The sequence below is a fragment of the Labeo rohita genome, chromosome 10, assembly GCF_022985175.1.
Source record: "Labeo rohita strain BAU-BD-2019 chromosome 10, IGBB_LRoh.1.0, whole genome shotgun sequence".
In the NCBI taxonomy this organism is placed as follows: domain Eukaryota; kingdom Metazoa; phylum Chordata; class Actinopteri; order Cypriniformes; family Cyprinidae; genus Labeo; species Labeo rohita.
Genome location: NC_066878.1, coordinates 12,167,225 through 12,185,493, shown reverse-complemented (window position 1 = coordinate 12,185,493; position 18,269 = coordinate 12,167,225). Strand labels below are relative to the sequence as shown.

Here is an 18,269-nt window from a genome sequence, read left to right as displayed (position 1 = left end):
AGCAGGTCATTGCTTGTGGATAAGGTGTTCTAGGTGGTAACTAGGGTGCTGATAGGCAGTAGCCAGGGTCCTATATTGTGTGTGCAGGCTTATTACTAGGGTGTGGCTAAGCAGGTAATTGTTTGTTGCTAAGGCGTTCTAAGTGGTTGATAGGGTGCTGATAAGCAGTAGTGTGTGGTGGCTTATTACTACAGTGTTGCTAGGCAGGTCATTACTTGTTGCTAAGGTGTTCTAGGTCATTGCTAGGGTGCTGATTGTGTGTGCAGGTTTATTACTAGGGTGTTGCTAAGCAGGTAACTGCTTGTTGCTAAGGTGTTCTAGGTGGTTCCTAGGGTGCTGAAAGGCGTGTTGGTGTGGAAGTTTATAACTAGGGTGTTGCTATGCAGATCATTGTTCTGAATGTTTTTTTTTTGTTTTGTTTTTTTTCTGGGTGGTTGATATTTCTGTGGTTATACAGATACATGGACAGACAGCAAAAATGACTGGAGCTAATCCAAATGAATTGTGTTACGTTTAGACAGAAAGAAGCACAGACAAGAAAATTTTGGCATTTATTTATTTAACAATTTCATTCCATACATGTGAATTAGGCTTAAAATCGAATTTCGAACCAAATGAATACACCAAGGAACACATTTAAAAAATAAAACAAAAAGAAAAGAAACAAAATGAGGCGTTTTCATTTCAGCTTGCTACAAGAAGCACAAACCCTTCGTGTTCTGAAGCCACTATCATTTCAAGAGCTAGGGAGGCCGTTTGCTTAAAAACCAGGTACTCCATCTACCAGTGCACAGTATGCTACCCACTACATCTGCTTCACTGGCACACAGAATAGTTTTGCAACGTGAGAGGAACATGGTGAAATTTAAGTAGCGCTTGTCTGTTTATCTTTTACATCTGAACTACAGACGTTTCTGGATCTGTGTGCATTGTGGTGTCGTCGGTGCAGCTAATTCTAGCAAGGTCATGCGAAAAACTGTGAGAACAGCGTTTCCTTCAAACTATTTGATCTTGACCTACTTGTAGCGTGTCCTTATTATGACAACTGCCCGCTTCATGTAACACATTTACAAGCTAAATTAGAGTGCATCTTTTTTCTGGTCTAAATTTCACAACGGATCGTTACAGCAACTGGGCAGCCTTGCTTTATTATGCGGATATGTTTAAACAATATACAGCTTGTGTGATATGAATAAACAAGCATATATACACACACTGGCATGGAAAAAAGAGCATTAAATAAACACTAAGATATTAGTGTGAATATAATGATGGTAAATGCAGCATGATTAATAAAATCAAAATAAACTGGTATGAGGTCCCTGTATGTGTTAAAATAGAAAGAAAAACGCTTCATACCTGAGATGCAAAGAATGTAACAGGGTGACATAAATTAACATTTTTGATTAACAGTTACAGTTCTGTTTTAAAAACAGGGCGGTTTGTTAAAAAAGATGTTTTTATAAACAAATGCTTTTATTTCATTGCATGAAATATACCAAACCCTAAGCCTTTCAGTAAATGAAAAGAAAGCAGATGAAAGCAAAAGCATTATACGATTTTCAAATTTTAAGGTAATCATAAATGGTGCATTTTAGATGGTTCTTAGGGAAACTTTCATTACTTTGCTAGTACTGGTACAGTCTATATTTTTAACATCTGTCAGGAAGAAAAACAAATTCGAACATATGAAAACTTTTTCCCCCAGATCATAAAGTTCAGTCTGCATCCACAACATAGTGCTATAGCAGTTGTACATGAACTGTCACTTGCAGACTCTCAAAAATGTTTCTGGCTGACAAAATTTGATCTCTCTTCCAAAACCTAGTGAGCTGCCTACATAGAGAGCATCATAACTTTTATGTAATCTCATAAGTGACTAATTCAGAACACATTGATACAGTACTATTCAAATCAGTACACCATAATTGATTTCAATATACCTTGCCGTTATTAAAATTGTATGGTTTGTATTTTCATAATCACAATCTTTCCATACCAGCTATAGTATATATACTGGGGATTTAAATGGCAAATTACAATACTGATTCGCTGAATAAATCCCAGGTTTTATCCAAAACTTTAAATGTTAATGTTTAGGCCATCAATCACTAGCTGAGCAAAAAACTTCAAACTTGAAATGTGTTCTGGTGCATTAAAAAGCAAATATGAGGTGACAATAATAACATGCAATGTGTAAAGAAGAGTTTGAAGGAAAAGAAACAAGCAGGCATTGGGTAACCAGTCTTCAATGAAACAAGAACCCATAACAGCTGAAACCAAACAGCATGAAGCTCCCACTACAAACACAAAGGCAATTATGGTGATAAAAGAAGCTGATTTATTTTTTCTTAGAAACGAGTATGTCCTGTAACGGGTCAAAATCTGAGCAAGTGGATGTATTTTCTTTATAATAGCATGTGATTTACTGACCACAAAGGCAGCATTAGGTCAGCGTCACAATCAGACAGACAAGTACCAAACATAGTTAGCAGTTATTATGCCAGGCAGACGGCTTTGAGAAAGCGAAAGTAGCAGAATAAAGAAATAAATTAAAGGTAATCGTGGCTTGAATAGCATGTCAGCGGTTGTTTCATAAGGCTTAAACTGATGATTTTTTTGTGCACTGATAAACGGTTTGGCCTTAAGAAGTATGTAATCTGATTGATAACACACAGCCCAGTGACTCCTTTATTCCTAGCCATTAATATATTCACACATATTAGGGATACATGTGACGAGACAATAACATTTGAGTAACATACTTGTATATGGAAGTGATATGTGTTATAGTGGTGCATTATGACTAAAATGAAAAGACGTATTGAGATATTACTATGAAAAATTAAAGCTTGACCATCTATTGGTTTGATAAGCTTCAGTGATATTTCATATGTGAGAACAGACTGCGAAAGCAAGTATGAACACTATTCGTCATCATTTACAAACGAACATCAGGTAAAAGTGTTTTAAAGTCTCCCATTCAACAAGTACCCATCTGATCTCATGACAAAAATGTACCTGTGGGAACAATTTCGCGAGACGCGAAATCCGTACCAATAAGTATATAACTGCAGTTTCTGCTTGTAACCGTTTTCATACAGTTATGATTACAGCACCGTATGTTTCGCTTTCCACGCATAACAAGCTTGCTCGGTAGCTCAGCCGGTAAGGTATTGGACTCAGAATGTGGAATCTTTGGGTACGAATCCTGTGAAAAACATGACTTACGATGAAAGATCTGAAAGATGACAGATCGAAAAACAAAGCTAAACCGGCATGCTCGCGATTGCGTTTTTACGTCACATTCACTTTTGTTAATATTATCATTATACTATATGTTAGCATTAGAGTTATAGCGCCACTCAATGGACATTTCAAGTCAGAACTGCGGTGACGTACAAACCCATGCCACATATGTACGTTCATCTTTTAGCGCCACTCAGTGGACATTTCTGTTGGAAACTGCAGTGATATGTACTTATTGGTACATATTTCATGTCTCATGAAAATCCACAAAACGTTTTCGTCCTGAGATCAGGTGGACAAATATTTAGCGTTGCCGTTTCCATTGCTGTCACAAATGCCGTCGAACTCATCGAGTGGTTTTCGATTAAGTGAAATTAAATAATTTACATTGTGAGTCGAACAAAAACAATCTTTCAAAAATGCTTTACCAAAATGTGATACTTGTACAGTATATACACGCCTTGAGCTAAAGCAAAGTTGTCGAGAATCTTTTAATGACAAATAGGATGAAAAAATTAACGATTTTTTTCCCCACCAATATTTAGATCAGCTAATATACAAACTTGATGGAATTAGGGATCCCAAGGTCTAACAACAATTTTCACTAGTTACCACATTTAGCAGATATATTATACAGCCTTAGCAAGGTTGTCTATTCATCATAGAAATCAAGAAAAGAACAGAAATAGATACCGTAATTTCAAAAACACTTCCAAACATTAACATAACCTGTGACTTCAGTGACCATAAAGCGTACTGATGTCCAGTTTTGGGTGGTGAAAATCAAAGTTGGTTCTTTTTACCAATTCATGACTGAGTTGATGTGCATTTGTGCTTATTTTTTGATTGGCCTAAAACTCGTGCTGTAAAATGAGTGAGACTTGCACATTATTACAACGTTTGTGAAATGTTTAGGTTTGCATAAAACGTTTTTGGGATCTTTCATGGACTGTATATAGATCTGACCGGGTTTAAGAGCTTTGAAATAGTTGCACACTACTTGTTTGTGTTAAATATGACTTTCTGTGTTGTGAGATTTCTAGTGTTCGGCACAACGGTTGTGTAAACAGCTGAAAGGATGACATATCAGATGGTTCCCACCTCGACCGTGGATCTGTTGTTATGACAACGCTGCGTATGGGGAGGCTCGCAGACCGGGGGCCGATCAGGAATACACAGACTGCTGCAGAAGCAAGCAGTGGAGATGCATCATCGTACTACACAAACACACAACTGGGCTTTTTCTTTCTTTCTCTCTTTGCCTGGTTGCTAATTCACTATGGTTTATTTGGTGACCAGAGTTGGTAAACCTAACGGTTTCAACTAATTTAAAAATACAAGGTGATTTTCGGTGGAACACACTGAGACCTTCTGTGGAGCTATTCATTTACGTACCAATATCTACAGTTCAAGTACAAAATACTGATTTTAGCCATAGTGTGAGAGCTGTCGGTTTCACATCATGTAATGGTTATTTGGAAAATGGAGCGTCTCTACGTACCGATAACATTATTAACACCTAAAAATCTGTAGAATAAAAAGGGAACCTCCCTCACTTCAAGTCTGAGTATATTTTTACTACTGTACATCATTTTTTTCTTTTGGGAGAAACATCACAATAATGGATTCAGCATGAATCACAACCAAAATCAAAGTAGAAATTATTAAAAAAAAAAAAAAAAAGTAACAGCACAAAACATTTTTTTTAAAAATCATAACGCTGAAGATAAAAAGCAAGCAACCAATCAGAGGCCTGACAAACATGAAGGCATTGACTGAAACTCAGCGGACATCTGTATATTTAGGCACTGTGAGAGAATGAAGGGCGAGTCCTTACTGAAAAATGGCTGCTGACTATTTTCTTTTCTTTTTACATATTTGGAGATTTCGACTTTTTTTGTACTACTTTGGGGTGTTTTACAGCTATTTAATGATTACAAAAGGTGACATCTTCAGCAAATAAGTTGCTCGTAAAAAGTAGCAGGTGAGCTGTTATCGAAAAAAAATTAAGCAAAAGAAATCCGAACTGAAATGAAAACAAACTGAATGGAAAAGAAGGATGAGAAGAAGCTTCCGCTGCTGTCTGAAGAAGTTCCTACACGGTGCAGGGAAGGAGGGAAGGAACGAGAGGAGAGAGAGAGAGAGGAGTGCAGTGCCACTTGCAGTCTAAATGAAATACTCTTTCTTTTCTTCTGCGTGTGCGTGGTTGCCGTCAGCATTGATAATGGCTGTGTCTGCGTCCGGGGCGTCATCCGCTCCTTTGGCCTCGTTTGTCAAATACGTGCCTGGAAAAAACCCACAAGGTCTTGGATTGAAGAATTGTTTTACATGTCACTGAAATTTTACAATACCTATTTATGCGGAATATAGTCCAAAAGAGACCACTTGTGAAAATGAAACAAGTCAAAAGTTTAGAATAATCAAGATTTGAAATGTTTTTTAAAGAAGTATCTATGGAAGCTTGTTTCTACCACTGAATAATAAAAAAAAAAATGCAATTGCGACTTTTTATCTCACAATTCAGATTTTTTTCTCAGAACTGCATGATACAATCTTGCAGTTTTCTCAGAATTGTGAGTTTATATCTCACAGTTCTGACTTTTTTTAAATTGTGAAAGATAAATTCGCAATTGTGAGTTATAAAGTCAGAACTGCAAGATTTTTTCTCTTTTCTTTTTCTGCAGTTCAGACTTTTTTTTTTAATTGTGAGAGACAAACTCACAATTGTGAGTTATAAAGTTTTTTTTTTTTCAGAATTCTGACTTTTTTCTTAGAATAGCGAGTTTATATCCTGCAATTCTAACTTTTTTTTTGGAATTCAGACTTTTTTTAGAATTGTGAAAGATAAACTCGCAATTGTGAGTTATAAAGTCAGAATTGCTAGATGAAAACTCATAATTCTTTTTTTCATAATTCTTTTTTTCAGCAAGACTTTTCTCTCAGAATTGCGAGAGATATCTCGCAATTATAACTTTTTTCTTAAAGTTGTGAGTTTATATCTTGCAATTCTGACTTTTTCCAGAATTGTGAGATATAAACTCACAATTCTTTTTTCCTAATTTTTTTCAGCAATAGTTTGTATCTCACAATTCTTTTTTTTTTCTCCTCGCAATTGCAAGTTATATCTCACAATTATGACTTAAAAACTTGCAATTATGTTTTATAAAGTCAGAATTGTTAGATACTGCAATTCCGAGAAAAAAAGTCAGAGAACCTCGCAATTATTTTTTTTTCCGCAGTTGAGTTTATATCTTGCAATTCTGAATTTTTAACTCACAATTGTGAGTTTATATCTTACAGCTCTGAGGAAAAAAAAAGCTAGAATTAAAAGTTTGTATCATGCAATTCTGAGAAAAAAGTCAAAATTGCAATTTAAAAAGTTTCAATTACCTTTTTACATTTTTTAATCAGAGCCGGAAATGGGCATCCATAAGTATTTTATGGCCACCAAGACTGCATTTATTTGATCAAAATATAGTAAAAACAATAATATTGTGAAATATTATTATACTTAAAAGAGCTTAGTTTTCAGTAGCAATTACGCTAGTCTTTAGCATCACATTATCCTTCAGAAATTATTGTAATATTTAAGTGTATATAACTGTATTATGCAGTAATAATGAAAAATATTTGAAGAAAATGTATATACATTTCAAAATGTCTCAGTTGTGCTGAGTATTTTGCTTTGATGACTTTTACTAGTTTTTCAAAACGTTCCTTTGTTTTAAATTTGAAATATTAAAACTGCTTCTTTGCAGGTTATGAAGCCCACTATAAAGGATGTATTTTTGAGTATTACTTTATATACATTTTACAGAAATTTAAGATCTTACCTTTATGCCGTGCCAGGTAGCGTCCCAATACAATAATTAAGCACAAAGTGGCAAAGACGACGACAGCGACTATTCCACCAATGAGAGCGTGGTCTGGCGGGCCTGGCAGGGCATTAGGATCTGTAAGAGAGAGAGAGAGAGAAGAGGAGAAAGCATAGTTGGTAACCTTCCTCATTTCATCATACTTTTACCTTCCGAAACATCAGAAGGTTGACAACAAATAGTTTGGACTAAAGCTAAAGCCCTCTCCTGTCTGCTCAACTGCAGTTAGGGCTGGTCAAAGAGTGTAAAGTCTCTCTGAACTGACAGGTCAAGCCATATGGCGGTCTGACAGGGATCTATGCATGCCCAGAATGAAAGTAAAGAGGAAGACTTGGGCCACAACAAACACACCGTCGTCAGCTGCTCGTAACTAACAAACACATGGTCAAAAGTTGTTTCAGAGGAAAATCTTTCCAAAAGCTGCTGAGGAAGGTCATCGTCAATGGTTTTGAGATGCAATGCTCCTCATGTATATATTGATGAGGCATTTGAGTCCATATTTCCATTTTTGACTATACACTCTTAAAAATAAAGGTTCCAAGAAGTGGTTTTCATAGCAATAGTAGAACCACTTAAAGAACCTTTCAGTGAACAGATTTGTTTGTTTGAACATTTAAGAATCTAAAGATTCTTTTTCCACCATTTGGAATGGAAAGGTTCCATGGATGTTAAAGTTCTTCATGGAACCATTTATTTTTAAGACTGTGCAGAGTAGAATAAAGCTCTTGAGTCGTTGGCCAAGGCACTTGGTTATGGAAGACAAGACCTGCTGTTCAAATTGTGGGCGACTTTATTTCATCCCCAACCAGACAAAGCATTTGAACCTCCAAGCGTATTGTTAATTTATAAGATGGGCTTGTCTCCTTTCTCTCTCTGAGCTGTGGTTTTTTATTATGTCCCTGCTTAGTGCCATTTGGAGTGGTATATTATAATTGACAGCATGCGTTGCATCTGCCACAGTGTGTGCGTTTAATCCGGCCTGCGCTTTGTGCTGCGGGAGCTTCCTAATCACTGCCTGCAATTACTGTATCAATCGCACAAAGCCGGGATAAACTCAGGGCCAGAGAGGCATTCAAACAGTCCATCAGCTCTCATTTCGGTAATGGAGAATCCCACCTCGGTTCGACATCGGCCGGGCGCGCCGGCTCCATCCCTCCGACTGACATCTCATAGACTTGCTGTTTTTTCTCTCTCTCAATAATAGCATTTCTTCTCTTTGTTGTGTTTACAGGAGGAGTATAAAACCTACAAGCTGCATCTGACTTCCTTGTGACAATCAATCACAATAAAAAAAAACAAAATATGTGCAGATCTCTATCACCCTTTTAGCGGCTCGCTGAAATATGAAATGTGGAACGGCTACTCGTATCTGACAGGCGCATGTTTCTGAATTTCCAACGGTGAAAGGCCGTGGTATTAAACTCTCTCAATTTTTATGACATCAATAAATCAAACTTAAGTCTTAAAAAGTATCGTCACTGCAGGTGCGTGTGAGTTTTAGTTCGGCTATCAAACAGCCTTGCCTTTATGCCTCTTCAACTAAAATGAGAGCGTTTTCACACCAAACTCTAATTTTCCAAATGAGAAATGTAACAAAACTAATTCTTGGCACTGCTATATGAAATATCAGTACTGTGTACAGACACTTTTGTCCCTGAACAATACACTGTGAATCTCAAGCACAACCCTCAGTGTTGTGATAATTAGCCCTTCTCTGTCCTCGCTCTATTTTTATCAACACACAGTGGGGTTGCCGTGCTGAGTGCCGTACTAGGGCGAGTCCACTGACACTGTGAGAGGGCTGGTAATCTCTAACTATATTAAGGATCATTTCTACAGTTAGAGAGAAGGAGTTACACAGTTCATTTCATTAGTCAAAGCAAAACAAGAGTAGCAAGCAGTTCCAGATCTCACACTTTCACAGAGTGTAAATTATACAATGACTTTCAGAGGGGGGTCAAATTTTATAGGATTTTAAACAATTTTAAAGTAATATTAACTTTTTGAGGTCCGTGGAGGTGTTATGCAAGCTGTATTGTCTTTATATATACTTGTAATGAATTATATTAGTAATATTATATTAGTATTAGTATTATATTAATATATTATAATATTAGTAATAAAGTGATAAATGTCACAATGTTCAGAAAAAGATAAGATAGATAAAGATTAGATAAAGGTCTAATGTTCAGAAAACTCCACAGTTTTTCCTCCAATTAATCATGCAACCTAACAATACAAAAGTTTTGATTTTTAATGATCAAAGTCCATTTTTTTTAATTTTCAGGGAGTGAACTTTTAAGGTTTGTCTTATGCAGCCTGCATTGTCTTGTGGTATACCTACTTATAATAAATTATTTATAGAATAAGATTTATTAAAAAGGGGGGGACAATTTTTTAGTTTGACCACTTTTCACCTCCATCTAATTTTGAACAGAACCCCATGTATTAGGACATGCATGGCTATGTTATTTTTTATTTAGTATTGTCCTGAGTAAGATATTTTACAAAAAAGATGTCCACAAGACAAAAAAAAAAAAAAAAAAAAATTATAAAAATAACCAAATGCAAAAGTTTGGGAACGCTTGGTTCTTAATATTGGGTTACCTGGACAATCTACGACTGTTTTTTTCTTTGTTTGTTAAACTGAGCACTGTTCATCAGAAAAAAAAAAATATTTTGTTAAGATTTTCACATATTCTTCAAGGGGTTCCACAACTTTTGCATAAAACTGTAATGTAGAAAACCTATGAAAGATTTACGTTATTTAAAAAATACACATCGTTTTATACATATTTTGGACTATAGGGGCGCCATTATTTCAATGATGTTAAATGGTTGCACTCAGTGAGCTACTGGCACTACCTGTTGCTATTTTCACCGCAACACAACTCTTAAAATATAATACCGACCACATATGACCACTGATATGACCACAGCAACTGAAAGAGCTTACAGGTAGTGATGGATATAACCATAGGCGTAAACCAAATGCCGTACCATCGATTTTCCCACCACAAGGAGTCTAAACGCCCCAAGTATCAAGTGAAATCTTCACTGATAAACTCCTTCAGTGGCTGCGGCATCATGACAAGCGTCGGCATGTCTGCCAGGATGGTATCTAGCATTTCTTGTCTACGCTGTTTGTAAGCTTTTTTAGTAGCTGTGGTCTACTTAAAGCCTCAAAGGGCTAAAGTGGAGAGAACAAAGACTTTCTTTAGGAAGTTATATTTGTCCACAGACATCTTCCCATTCTCTTCTTCTCTTCTTATTGCTAAGAAAGCAGTGAAGACTTACATCGCTTCTCTTGTTGCCGACTGAAAATTACACCCAAAACCCCACAATGAGGAATCGTATCAGTATTTTATATTTCGATTGTATATGGTGTATATATTCCAAGTTCAAAAGCAACAGGGAAAAAAAAAAAAAAAAATTGAGTCAACTTAAAATAATTTGTTACCTGGCTGCCTTAAAATTTTAAGTTTTGTCACTTAGTACAACTTAACATTTCAAGTTGACTAAACTTATTTGAGTTGACTAAACTTAAAATTAAGGCAGCCAGGTAACAAATTATTTTAAGTTGACTCAACATTTTTTTTTTTTTTACAGTGTACAGCCAGTAGCTCGCTGAGTGCGACCATTTCATGTCATTGGAATAATAAAAAATTCATACTTCATATTTTACCTACAATAATCATGCAACTTAAATCAGCATGCAAGCTATGAAGTGTTCAAAATCGGCTAGTGTCAAAAATCGAAGGAATCGTTACTCATATAAACTTATATTTGGATATGCACTTTCATCTTTTGTTTTGACTTCCTAGATAGAGTTCAAGGTTGAACTTCTTACCCAAACCCCTTGCAATTCGCATCCTGCATTTTGCTTTCTTTTCCTCTTCTTCTGCACCGCACACAGGCTCAACTCATCAGAGCGTTTGTCCTTAGACATGCAGTGGGCTTAACATAGTGGGATCCACCAGCAGAGAACTGATATGTTTCCTCTCCCCCAGCACACATTATCTTTTAATAAGGCCTGCGACAGTCCTTCCCTTATGATTTAATATTGAAGAACCACACGCACATTCTTATTTTAATATTCATAATTTCATCCCCTGGCCCCTGCATTGTGTGGCTCTGGCAAATGTAACAAATTAACGTCAGTGAAACTGCACCACTTCGATGGCGTGGGATATAAACTCGCCAGCGGCGCATCTGAGAAGAGGCTTTCAATCCGGCAGCGGCTAAACAACGTTGAACAGCAACAGCACCCAGCGCGAGTGCGAACCCCTGCGGTCACATGAATTCTTAAAGGAAACGGTTTCAGAGGAGAAACATGCAGGAAGCAGTCTTTTAACAAAACCACATGGCAGGGGTTACAAAGAGGCCTCAGGGGGCAGGAGCAGCAGGGGCGGCCATGTTGCGCTCTTGTCGGGATGACATTTCAAGGTGAGCGTTACCATTAACTCCACATGCTAATTCGGGAGACTGGCACATGCTGTCTAGGAGATTATTTTTACGGTAATCTCCGAGATATTTGTATAAATGCCTTAAAGGGAGACGACGAGCGTGGGCTGAGTGTAAATGGATGTACGAAAGTGAACGTCAACGCTTCGGTGATCTTCTTTACATCGGCGAGCTATTGAAAGACAGTAACAGAGAAAGTGCTGAACTGGAAAGCTTCACCTTCATGGTACAATCGAACACTGGAAATTAACATTTACAGGGCGACCGCTGATGTGCTTCCAAATTGAAAGGTGCAGAAAGATGGTCGGCCTACCGAAAGAATTGTAACATATCAAAACATCGCCCTCTATGCGGAAGGCAAATTCAATGGAGAGCTCCCAATAAATCACCTTATATGAAAACCCTGCACAAGCTATTCAATGGCATTTATGATTTGATTGCTGCACGCATGATTTGCTCTGACTCTTGGATTCAAATGTTCCGCCACAATCAACCAGAAGCAAACCAAATTACGCATAAATTGTAAAATGCAGTGGAATGGAAAGATAGTGTTATTAACCAAATTATGAGTTTAAGTGTGCGCTCATTAGACTTGATTAGAAACTCTGCTGGATATTAAGCTGTTTACCATGAGATACATCAACATTAGTCCTCTGTGTCTAAGAACATCTGCAAACCTCCACATTCAAATGTGTTATTTACAAATTTAAACCTCAGAATAAGGTTTATGTATTTTGTTTATATATTTTAATATTTGAGAGATTTTAATATGCAAATTTTAAATGTTCAAACCTTCCAGAATTAAAATTTCCTGATAATTTACTCTCCCCATGTCATCCACAATGCTGATGTCTTCTTTTCTTTAGTAGAAAAGATATTAAGGTTTTTGAGGAAAACATTCCAAGATTTTTCTCTATATAGATGGGGGTTGAAGGTCCAAATTGCAGTTTCAGTGTAGCTTCAAAGGGCTCTACAAGATCCCAGCCAAGAAATAAGGGTATTATCTAGTGATAGGTCATTTTCTAAAAAAAAAATAAAAAAAATAAAAAAAAGTATATACTTTTTGCCACAAATGCTCATCTTGCACTAGCTCGACCTCACTCATTATGGAATCATGCACATGTAATGTAAGCAGAAATACAGCACTATATGGTTGACAAAGCGAACATGCAAAGAAAGTCAAACGCCCTTTTCAAAAAAGGTGAAGGAACAATGTTGGATGATTTTAAAGTTGGAGAAGAAAATGAGATGGAGTTTACACAGATGGAGAACTATATGTGCATTACAGAGATAATGCAAAACAAGCATTTGTGGTTTTTTTTTAGAAAATGGCCGATTGTTTTACTAGACCAGACCCTTATTCCTTGGCTGGAATTGTGTGTAGCCCTTTGAAGCTGCACTGAAACAGCAATTTGAATCTTCAACCCACTGATGCCTATTGAAGTCCACTACATGGAGAAAAATCCTGGAATGTTTTCTTAAAAAACCTTAATTTCTTTTCAACTGAAGAAAGAAAGACATGAACATCTTGGATTACATGGGGGATGAGTAAATTATCAGGGAATTTTAATTCAGGAGTGAACTAATCCTTTAACGTAATATGCAGTGATGACTATAAATAAACTATAAATAGGTACACTGGAGTTTTGGGCGGGACTATCTGTTCAAACAACCAATGGCAGACAGAGGTCAGAGAGTAACAGTAACCTTTTTCACTTCCATTTGTTGATGCCACTGGCACAGAAATTACACATAAACACTTATTTTATATTAAAACTGGGATCTAAAATGAAACAAAATTTGGAGGTTTGCAGTTCTTCTATCAGAAACAGAGGATTAAAGCTGACATATCCTAGGGTAAACTGCCATTATTTTGGATATGGTTTTGTGGACAAAATGATGAGAAGCTGCCATTGAGATGAATGGGAAATACAAATGGATGGCTTTGTCTAGGTATTATAGACATTCTTAGAATGTGCAAGCCCCCAGAAACAGGTTAATAAAACATCTTACAGGTATTTTATGAGTATTTTACAGGCTCTTGAACAATCTAAAAGCATAGCGTTGGCTGATTTCCCAGTTAATGGGCATTACAGCATCATTTCTGTCTAGGAAGGCATACGAGTATTCTGCCTTAGACTTGAAGATCCTATAGCTCCTTATAGTTCTCTTTCTGCATGTAGGTAGTTGACAAATAGCAAGTAAAATGTTTTCTTTTTTTTTGTAAAAGACCATTTTTGAAGAAGAAATGCATATATTTATGTAGTGTGAAGTCTGAGAAAATATAAAAGGTCCCTAACTGTCAAATCTTTTTTTTATTTATTTATTTATTTATTTTTTTACATTTTTACTGAACTGTACCATAAATTTGTCCTATGACATAGCAAAAATTAAGAATAAAAACCCTCTTAATAATATATAAATAGCATGAGAGAGATTTATCTTCATTGTTAGACACTTGATATGTTGTTAATTATTAATATGAAATTATAATTAACATCATTTTTTCCCCATGACTTGTTGGACAATTTCAAGACAAACTTTGTCAAGAAGACATGCTTTGCTGTCATCTGTTCAAAACCGCTAAAAATGAAACCTTTTTAAGATGAGATATATTTCAATCTCCCATACTGCAATACTCAACTGTTTTTTTAAGATATTTTTAAACAAATCTGTGGTTATTTTATGTGCATCACACCATAGGGCATTATGTTAAACTAAAGGACAGAAATGGTAGTTATTAAAGTATTTATACTTAATTTTGAACTTGTCAAATGAGAAAGAAAGTTTAAGTTTGATACAAACAATAACAACGTTTTTTTCTTTTAAACAAAAAATAATTTTCAACAAAATTCAGTCTCGTAGTCAATCAGTATGTTACTGAAACTAGCCCCCCTGCTGCATGTGCAGCACAGCTAAATATGATTGATATTTATGATACAGCTAAATATTATTGATATATGATTGAAACTATTCATTAGGATGTGAATGAAGTTTTTAAAACTATATAGCTACTCTTTTAAGGCATAATTCCCTCAATTATTTCTGTTTTCGTGAATAAAAAGGAGTCAACCCTCAAATGCATACCCCGGGATGTTATTTACTACCTTCTCCCTCCTTCATTTTTTAAAATTTCACATCAGCTTTCTTAGTATTCCTATTAATAGTATTCTATTCATTATAAACAATAAAAAAGAGAAAAAAAAAAGATATAAAAGAATGTCTGTTTTCTGATTTTTTTTTTTTTTTACATGTGTATAGGGTCGGTAGAGACGCCAGGTGTGTAATAGTGTAAGTATATGTTTTATGTGCAAAAATATGAAAATATCTGATGACTAAATGCATGCAATAAATAGGTCCAGGTCGCTAAAGACGCAAATATGTAATAGTGATTGGCAAAACAGTCATGCATTTAAGGGTTAAACAAATCTTATTTAATTATTTAAAATGTTTTTTAAAGAGACCTTGTCCTCTGGTGTGAAATCTTAGTACAGGCGTCACACCGGAGGACATTTTCTATCACACCATAGGACTTTTCAGCTTTTTGTGTCAATTAATGACCTTGCTATTCCAAGCTAACCTGTCATTAGCGGTTTGCAAGAGACATTTGCATAATTTTCCATGATTATGTAGTTTAACATACAGTTTTTAATTAAAAATATAATTTAGGAGTCACACCAAAGGACAACAAAACATAACACTTTTGTAGTGGTTTCTGAAAAAGTTAAATATTTGAACAATTCTGAGACAAAAATTGACCATGTGCTCATGTAATGGGCTTGACAAGGGGCTTCAGTAACATGATCATAAATGGGGTCCTTCAGCTAATAAAAGTTTTTTTCTGGAAAATCAGGATATGTTCTCGCACCATAGGACATGGTTTTCAGAGAGAAAAGGAAGTTCCTACACTTTCAGAAATATATGGATGAAAAAATGATTGCCATTTTCTAAAATAGACACTTTTATACCAGAGGTATTTTTTTGTAACATTTTTATGCCTTTCTTTTTAATTTATAAAAGTTGTGATTTATCGAACCATGCTTGAGACAGTCACACCATAGGACAATTTTGACATTTGGCTCAAAAATTAAAAAATTCAAATAACACTGTAGCTTTTATAACAACAGTTCCATGTAAGACAAAGAAATGTTTAATGATTTACAGCATTTTAAATAACGACAATATTAAGTATATTCATTTTTATCTCATGGGACAGTGAAAAAATGTCATGTCATGTCAACAAACCATGTGCAGACTCACTTCATGACACAGTGACAACAGTAAAAGCCAGCCAATTAAATAACATTAGATGACTCTAGGACTCTGTAAATATATAAATAAAGATAAATAATGGCTTAATGCACTGTTTAATAAGCCAATTATTCTCCATTTTCTGCTGAGAAAGAACATTTGACAATTGTGTCTAATGGAAAACTGTTGCCAGGAAGAAAAAGCGGCTGTTATATTCAAGCTCTCACGGGGGCCCAATCAAGGAAATAAAAGTTGAACATCCAAATCAACAATTCCATTCACTCACCATTCATGCAGAAAAGAGAAAAATAGCTAAATGCTCCTTGTCTGTCTTCCACATCCCTTTGCCCAGCACAGCAACCTTTTAAATGACCTGTGAGTCTTTAGAGGGCTGATTTACATACCGGATGCTCTTGAGAGTTGATCTAAAGCTAAACGGGGGCAAAGGCGGACCGCTGAGCTGGTCAGCACAGTTTAATTAGATTTTCAAAACAAATTACAGCTTCTAATTGCGGTTAAAAAAAGTGTGTCTGGAGAGAGACAGACTGACTGAACCCAAAAAGAAAACAAATACAGGTGTTCTCCACTGAGAGGCACGAGCAGGCAAGTTACTGAACGATTTGGAGATGTTACACTGTAACAATCATAATTAGGCCATCGTGCTTCAAACTTGATCTGCAGCGAATGCCGGGAAATGGCGAGTGTTCATTTCAGCAAATTAAAGCAGCTCAAGGCTTCCAGAGGATTACTTAAAGTGTCTCCTTTCCACGGAAACAAAATGAATGAAGAGAGTCTTATTCGTAATTCATATTCGGTGGCAGAGTTTAATGATTTTCCTTTTTTCCTTTCCTGTTATATTTTAAATTGTTACCATAAGTCTTCCCTCGACATGACTTAATGTGACAGATCATCAATAACCGTGCTGCGTGACCGAGGGAAAAAGACCTTTGCATTACATTTTAATTCCTCCTGTGTTGTGTCATTTTCAGAAAGGAGAGAGAGGAGGGCGCTCAGGACTCCTTTCTCAATATTTAACTGACCCTCCAGGGACACGGCAGCTGAAACTTTGACTTATCCATTTAAACAGACCCGGCTTCTGCTGGTGTCCTCTGGCAGCCCCTCCGAGGAAACGCTTTTTCATTCTGGAACACACCTTTCTTGGAGCTCAAATCAATAATTCTGAGATGTTCATTGATATGAAGTTCAAAATCATTTTAATCCTTCTATTGAGGATAAGCAGCAGGATGAATGATTTCCAAAACGAAATTCTCTCTCTGCGCTTCTAAAGCGTTTTCTAGATATATTTCTCTAAAGTGACTGTCTGTAATGTTTATCGTTAATTCATACAGGATAAGTAATGTCTGCAAAAATCTCAGAGATGGACTATGCCCAGGGGCACTGCAAATATTATATCACTTGTAGATATTTTAAAGTGTTTTTCTCCACTTTTTTTTTTTTTTTTTTTTGGGGGGGGGGATAATAACTATATTTTAAGAGCTTTGCTGCTGTGCCAAGAAAGAAAATTGCAGCTGGCTGCAATTTTAAAGACTTTTAGACTAAGCAGAAGCCTCTGTGTAAGCGGACAAAAAGGACAAACTGGACAAACGTTAAGTCAGCTGATTAATATTCATGAGCTAAGCTGATAAGGTTCATAATGAGTCCCTCCCACATTTCATTTCATCCTAAACTCCAAGGTGTGCTTTGTGTCTTTACACTTCGCCGTCAAAAATAACCACAAAATAATCGCAAATAATCACAAAAAAATCACAAAATGTATTTCATTGTGCTAACAAATTGACCCTTCACAAAACACTTGTTTCAACCGCGGGAAGATGTCAATACACACCATTTTTCAAGTTCAAGTTCACCATTGTTAATCTACTCTCCGGTCTGGTTTGTTTGGCATAATGATTGGTCAGATCGCCTGTCAATCAAACTCTTTGCGAAGGCTCAGTTACGCAGAAAAATTAAAAATGAGCATATATGTGACTCTGGAATAAAAAACCAATCATAAGTAGCATGTGTATATTTGTAGCAATAGCCAACAATACATTGTACGGGTCAAAATGATCAATTTTTCTTTTATGCCAAAAATCATTAGGATATTAAGTAAAGATCATGTTCCATGAAGATTTTTTGTAAATTTCCTATTGTAAATATATCAAGACTTAATTTTTGATTAGTAATATGCATTGCTAAGAACCTAATTTGGACAACTTTAAAGGCGATTTTCTTTGTATTTTGACTTTTTTGCACCCTCAGATTTTTTTTTTTAAATAGTTGTATCTCTGCCAAATATTGTCCTATCCCCCCAAAAATACCCTTATCAATGGTTTTGTGGTACAGGCTCACATATTTTAGGTTAACTGGCAAAAATCATACAAATTTCAGACACAATATAGCTAAATGGTAATTGTATGTTGTACCTAT

The 18,269-nt window shown here is 35.9% G+C and overlaps 1 protein-coding gene across 5 annotated transcripts in view; it reads right to left on the bottom strand.

Moving 5' to 3' along the window:
• Positions 1–544: 544 nt before the first annotated feature.
• The window catches only part of cadm2a (cell adhesion molecule 2a), a 572,131-nt gene continuing 554,406 nt past the window's right edge, over positions 545–18,269 (bottom strand). For all 5 annotated transcript variants that reach the window (XM_051121608.1, XM_051121604.1, XM_051121607.1 and 2 more), the window contains 2 exons: positions 7,083–7,202; positions 545–5,534 (listed from right to left, as the gene is read on the bottom strand). In XM_051121608.1, coding sequence (XP_050977565.1) covers positions 5,416–5,534; positions 7,083–7,202 — 239 coding nt within the window. In that variant the 3' untranslated portion in view covers positions 545–5,415. The remainder of the gene's footprint in view (positions 5,535–7,082; positions 7,203–18,269) is intronic.